The sequence below is a fragment of the Oryctolagus cuniculus genome, chromosome X (genome assembly GCF_051225735.1).
Source record: "Oryctolagus cuniculus isolate XC-2025 breed Fujian yellow rabbit chromosome X, ASM5122573v1, whole genome shotgun sequence".
NCBI lineage: Eukaryota > Metazoa > Chordata > Mammalia > Lagomorpha > Leporidae > Oryctolagus > Oryctolagus cuniculus.
Window position 1 is genome coordinate 2,047,146 of NC_142888.1, and position 6,276 is coordinate 2,053,421.

The following is a 6,276-nucleotide window of genomic DNA, read 5'->3' on the forward strand; positions in this document are numbered from 1 at the left end:
TCCTCTGACTTCCGCCTGTGAAGCTTCTGGAAGGTGGCAACATTAGAGGGCGCAGTCTCGTCAGTGGAGGGTGGAATTCCAGCGCTGGTCAGGAAGCAAGGTAAGGGCCCTAAATGTGGACCGAAGGGGGATCACGTAGCAGTCTCCCGTACCCCTGACCTGCCGCCACCCAGCCCCTCTCAACCCTGCAGGTCCTGGCAGAGCTATGATCCCGAATTCTACCTGGAGGTTTCTAAGAAGGGGAGGGCTTGATCCAAGGTGGTGCCCCTAATTTCACGGCCCTGACAGGAAACCCTGAATGTGAGCAAACAGACGGCTCCCCAAAGGAGGGGGGGGGACCCGGGTCCTGCCTCAGCTAGTCAGCTTGCCCCCCTCCCCCTCGGGTGGATGTGGCTCCCTGCGACTTCCGCCTCGGATGTGTCGGGAAGGAGAGGACTGTAGTCCAAGGGACGCTCGCTGGAGTCTGTGGAGAATACGGTTCTGAGACTGGTCAGGAATCGAGTAAGAACCCTGAATTTGAAGTGAAGGAAGCCCCCAGCCCCCACCCCGACACCTAACAGGCGATTGCCAAGTGTTTTCGTCCCCGCCAAGCCACCTCAGCCTTGGAGGCCCTCTCAGAGCTATGGCGCCGACTTCTTCCTGGAGGTTTTTCAGATCAGCGGCGAGTGGGGGAGGGGGCCTGGCCTAATGGGTATCCCTAAATGCTGTTAACGTCTCTCTAAAGCGGCGGGGGGCGGGGGCGGGGGAAGGAGGAAGGTCGGCCTCAGCCAGTCTCCCCGCCCACCTTCTCCGGAAGTCCTGCCACCGCGCCTTTGGCCACTTGTGGCGCACTCTGGCTTCCATTTTGGAAGTTTCAGGAAGGTGAGGATGGGGGAGGGAAGGGGGCATGGCACAACATGTACTCAGTGGAGGGTAGAAATTAAGTACAGTACTGGGCAGGACCCTGAATGTGAACTGAAGGGACCACTTGCATATAACCAAGGGATGGCACAGCCCCTCCCCCATCCGGCCGCTCCTCTCCGCCCTGGATGCCATGGCAGAGCTGTGGCTTCTGCTACAGCTGCATTGGGCTGGAGGGCTCTAGAGACGGGAGGCTATGATCGAAGAAGTTATCGCTGATTCTTCACTGCTATAAAGACGTAGAGCCTAACAGAGAGTGGGCGGCCTGGAAACCAATGTGGGGACTTACCCCCAAAGGAGAGCTCGGCCAGAGTCCTGCCCCTAGAGTCAGCCCTAGCCACTCCCTTGGCCAGATGTGGCTCCCTATGATTCCATCTCGGAAGTTTGGAGAAGGTGGCAATCTTAGTTTGAGGGTAGTACCCCAAGTCAGTGAAGGGTAGAATTCTAGGACTGGTCAGGACCCTGAATGTGGGCTGAAGGAACTACCCACTAGCACATACCAAAGGTGATCACCCAGCGCTACCGCTGCCCTGCACCCTGCATGCCCCCCTCCCTCTGCCTTTTCAGACCTTGGAGGCCATGGCAGAGCTGTGGTATAACTTCTGTACTGGGCCTGGGTGGGGAGCTGTTTTTGTGGTAAGGGCCATGTGGATATTTTAACATAATTTGCTGGTTGTATAAAATTATCAACTTAAAAATTAGTGGCCGGCGCCGCGGTTCAACAGGCTAATCCTCCGCCTAGCGGCGCCGGCACACCGGGTTCTAGTCCCGCTCGGGGCGCCGGATTGTGTCCCGGTTGCCCCTCTTCCAGGCCAGCTCTCTGCTGTGGCCCGGGAAGGCAGTGGAGGATGGCCCAAGTGCTTGGGCCCTGCACCCCATGGGAGACCAGGAGAAGCACCTGGTGCCTGCCTTCGGATCAGCGCTGTGCGCCGGCCGCAGCGCACTGGCCGCGGTGGCCACTGGAGGGTGAACCAACAGCAAAGGAAGACCTTTCTCTCCGTCTCTCTCTCTCTCACTGTCCACTCTGCCTGTCAAAAAAAAAATTAGCCTGCTATTATTGAGTTTTGAGTCCCACCTGTGGTTGCCTTGGCAATGATTTTGTGGGCCCCCACCCCTGGTTTAGAGTCCCAGGAAGGGGAGGTCTAGGAGATCTAGACCCTAACAGGAGCAAAAACCCTGAATTAATGAAGGAGCTTCTCCCTAAGAAGGAGTGGGGTTGACCACAATCCCACCCCTGCTGTAAGCCCCGCGTCCTCCCTTTTTGCCACATGTAGCATACAGCATACTCTGACTTCCTGAGAAACCTGAATTCTAGTGAGAGGACCTTTTCCCAAATAGGGAGCCCACCCAAGAGCCTGGCCCCTCTGTCAGGACTGGGTCTCGCAGGACAGATGTAGCCAGATGTGGCCTGCCTTGACTTCTCTAGCTACTCTAGGAAGCGACGGCTTCTGTAGTATCTGGCTTGACTCATGGCACTGGAGTAAGGAGTTGGAAGTCTCACCCTGAGCCAGGGTTGGAACCCTGGTAGACAATGGCAGGGTCCCCCTGAGTCCTACCTCTCGTGTCAGGCCTTGTAGCTTCTAAACAGCCATGACAGAACATGGCATACATTGAACTCCTAACTCCAGAAGTCCCCTTGAAGGAGCTTGGTGTGAAGGATACTGTCTCTGTTCAGCAGATGATGGAATCCCAGGACTGGTCAGGTGTCAAGGCCAAGATCTAAGTTAGGAAATGAGGGTCACTCCACCTCCAGTAGAAAAGGCTGCGCTGAACCCAACTCTACAGCTGTCCTTTGGGGTCCAGGGTGGAGCTGACAGGATCAGGTGCTCACTGACTTCAGCCTGCAGGGTTTCAGGAGGTGAGATTTAAGGACTAGCTGGCCCAGGTGAGCAGAGAGAAGAGTCCCAGACTATGACTGTTGGCAGGAAAGGTGAGAGTCCTGTTTGAGGAATGGGGGAAACAATCACTCCAGAATAGAGGTGGCCACATAAAGTCTCACCTCTGCTCTTGGCCCCAGGCAAATAATGAGTAGAGGTTTTAGGATGAGGTGACTCTTCCTTTCCTGAAAGAGGGGGGTAGCAGCTCAGAGGTGGACTTCTTGCAGTACTGGGGGAGGCCCCATTCATCAGAGGGAGGAGACTTAGTCTCAAACAGGGATCAAGGTGAGAACACTGAGTGACCTGAGGGAATCCCTCCCAAACAGAAGTGGGTCTCATAGAGTGCCACCCAGCAAGCCTGGTGTGTTAACATGCTGAAATGCACTCAGTTCCTCCTAGGATGTCTCACAGAGGTGAAGAACCTGGACAGTTTCAAGTCATCTGATAGAGATTTTTTCTAAAAATTTATTTACTTATTTGAAAATCAGAGTTACACAGAGGGAGGGAGAGAAGGAGGGGGAGAGAGAGTGAGCGCGAGCCAGGACTCAATCTGGCACCCATATGGGATGCCAGCACTGCAGGCGGTGGCTTTACCAGCTATGCCACAGCACCGGCCCCTGATAGAGATTTTTAAGTGCTTGCCAAGAATCAAAGTGAAGGCCCTAGGGACTGAGGTGACTCCTCAGCCCCTAGCTGTGGAGCCTACACAGCATATCTCCACTATGGCAGACCAAGAGCTGAGGCAACCAATATACCTCCTAGGGGTGCTACAGATTTGAGGAGCTAATATGAGGGACTAGGCCTCAGGGGAAGACAGGGATATTTTCCTTGTTGTGACAGGAGTCGGGGTGAGGACTCAGGGGAACATCCACCCAGAACAGAGTGCCCCACAAAGTACCTGCTTCCCACTCAGCCCTGGGAAACCCCAGGAGAGGTAATCAGGTATGGTATGCACCTCAGTTACGCCCTAAGTGCTCAGGGTGGTGGTCTGCAACTTGTCCTGCCTGCATGAGGGCTGACAGGGCCACTGACACCAGAACATCAAAGGCTCCCAGCATCTAGACCCTGCTGCCAATCCAGGGAGGCCATGAACCAGCATGGCTGGGGCAGGGGGGATCATACTTTTACTGTATCACCTCTGGGGGCATGTCTCCAGAAGACAAGGACCTTGATCCAAAGATAAGGGCCTCACATGAGCCAGGAGTGAATTACAGGTTGGGTCAGGAGTCAGTGAACATGCTAAAGAGGATGGGGACCACCCACTGATCTCAGAAGGCTTCCTATTTCATCTTGGGAGGGCATAAACACATATGTCAGGCAGAGGTACAACTCAGCTCCTCCTCAGGAGAAACAGAGGAGTGATGGTCTTGGTCCAAAGAGAGTAGTCACAAGGGAGAGCTGGCAGACTGCAGCCTAAGGCATACTCTTGACCTCAGGAGAACAGGAGCCCTGCAGTGTCCTAGGGCAGTACCCCTAGGGATGCCTGCTCCAGGGACCTTTTTAAAGGTATCTCTCTGTTGAGGGGCTCATCTACCCTTGTTCTCCTCCAGCTGCCTGTGTCCTGTGCCTCCAGCCATAGTCATCATGCCTCGTGGTCAAAAGAGTAAGCTCCGTGCCCGTGAGAAACGCCGCCAGGCCCGAAGTGAAAACCAAGATCCCAAGGGTGCTGAAGCCACTGCAGCAGAGGAAGGAAAGTCACCATCTTCCTCCTCACATGTTTCTGGGAAAGAATCCCAGAGCACTTCTGCTGCAGGCATCCTCCAGGGATCTCAGGCAGCCAGATCCACCAGCACCCCTGCTGCTGCTGCTGCTGCTGCTGCTGCTGCTGCTGCTGCTGCTGCTTCACGTTCAAGTTCTGGTGAAGGTGCTAAGATCCAAGAGAAGGGAAATCCAAGATCCACCCGTGCTCAGGCCGCCTCTCGCCACCCAAGAAAAGATCCCCTGACCAAGAAGGTGGATATGCTGATGCAGCTGCTGCTGCACAAGTATAAAATGAAAGAGCCCATCCTCAAGGCAGATATGCTGAGTATGATCAGCAAGAAGTACAAGAAGCACTTCCCCAAAGTCCTCCAGAGAATCACTGAGCGCATGGAGTTGGTCTTTGGCCTTGACCTGAAGGAAGTCAGCGGCAGTGATCCGTCCTACACTCTTGTCTGCAAGCTAGAGCTTTCCAGTGAAGAGTGTCTGGATGATGGCAGGGGTTTTCCCAAGACTGGGCTCCTGCTGCCTCTCCTGGGCATGATCTTCATGAATGACCACCGTGTCACTGAGGAAGAGATGTGGGCATTCCTGAATGTGTTGGGAGTATTTGATGGTAGACAGCACTTCATCTTTGGGGAGCCCAGAAAGCTCATCACCAAAGATTTGGTGGAGGAAAAGTACTTGGAGTACCAGCAGGTACCCAATAGTGATCCTCCACGCTATGAGTTGCTGTGGGGTGCAAAGGCCCACAATGAAATCAACAAGATGAAAGTCTTAGAGTTTTTGGCCAGGATCAAAGGTACTGCTCCCAGTACCTTCCAGTCCCGTTATGAGGAGGCTTTGAGAGATGAGGAAAATCGATCCCGAGCCAGAAATGCAGCCAAGGGTGGTGCTACTACTCCACCTGGGGCCACATCCAGCCATTTGCCCCAGTGCTAGGAAAGTCTGAGGCAGTGTTCATTTTGGGGTTCAGAAGAGCTGTCAACCTTCTAAGCAATGGGGCAGGAGGAGGTAGAGGTGGAGAAAGCATAACGTATCACTTTCTGTGTTCTGTTACTCATAAGTAACTTGTAGATTGAGTGTTTCTCCAGTTTTTCCAATATGTTCCTTTAACGTTTATTTGGATTCAGATGCTACATTTCTTGCTGTTATAACCACACAATTGCTGTTTATCAAGTTTAATGCTTTGTAAAACAAATTGCAAAACTTTGTATCTTTTATTGGGATGCAATACAAGAAAACATAGCTTTGGTTAAATGGATATACTTTAAAATGTATAAGAATTCTTAGCAAGTTGGGATCACAAAATGACGAAGAAAAAAATAAAAGGTGGCCAATTCTTGTTTTTCTTACTCCTTTTATAGTCTGTTGTTCAAATTAAAAGCTATGTACCTAGAATATATCTCGGTTTGCTTAGCTTCAAGAATGTAGATGAAATTAAAGCATCATAAGTAGGAACTTGTGTTCACTGGCTGTTTTGTTCACCAGTTATGAATTGAGCATCTGCTCTTCGAAAGGCCTGATGCTACTTCTAGGGCTGTGTAGAGAAGATCCAGTCCCTGCCAAAAACATTTTAGAGTCCAAGAGTGGCTATCAGGTATGCAACATGAAGAGACAGCAGTTGAAAAAGAACTTGAAGGACAATACAGGGAAGGGCTGAGGAGGGATAAGAATCCAGTTGGGGACAGCCCAGTGTGAAGACCCTGGGACAAGCCAGGTTGGGAACTTGGGAAGCGGCCAGCCACTTTATGGCAGGAGATTTTAAGTTAACCTTCATCGGAGCCTATTTGAGGCTGTC

The 6,276-nt window shown here is 52.5% G+C and overlaps 1 protein-coding gene across 1 annotated transcript; it reads left to right on the forward strand.

Moving 5' to 3' along the window:
* Positions 1-5,936, forward strand: MAGEB17 (MAGE family member B17). Its single transcript, XM_051827627.3, has 2 exons — positions 1-100; positions 4,328-5,936. Exon 2 carries the CDS (start codon positions 4,362-4,364, stop codon positions 5,415-5,417), a length of 1,056 nt encoding a protein of 351 aa, XP_051683587.2. The 5' UTR covers positions 1-100; positions 4,328-4,361; the 3' UTR covers positions 5,418-5,936.
* Positions 5,937-6,276: the final 340 nt, after the last annotated feature.

Excerpts from the sequence above, each read along its gene's own strand:
- MAGEB17 (XM_051827627.3), top strand. The coding sequence starts at position 4,362 with ATGCCTCGTGGTCAAAAGAGTAAGCTCCGTGCCCGTGAGAAACGCCGC.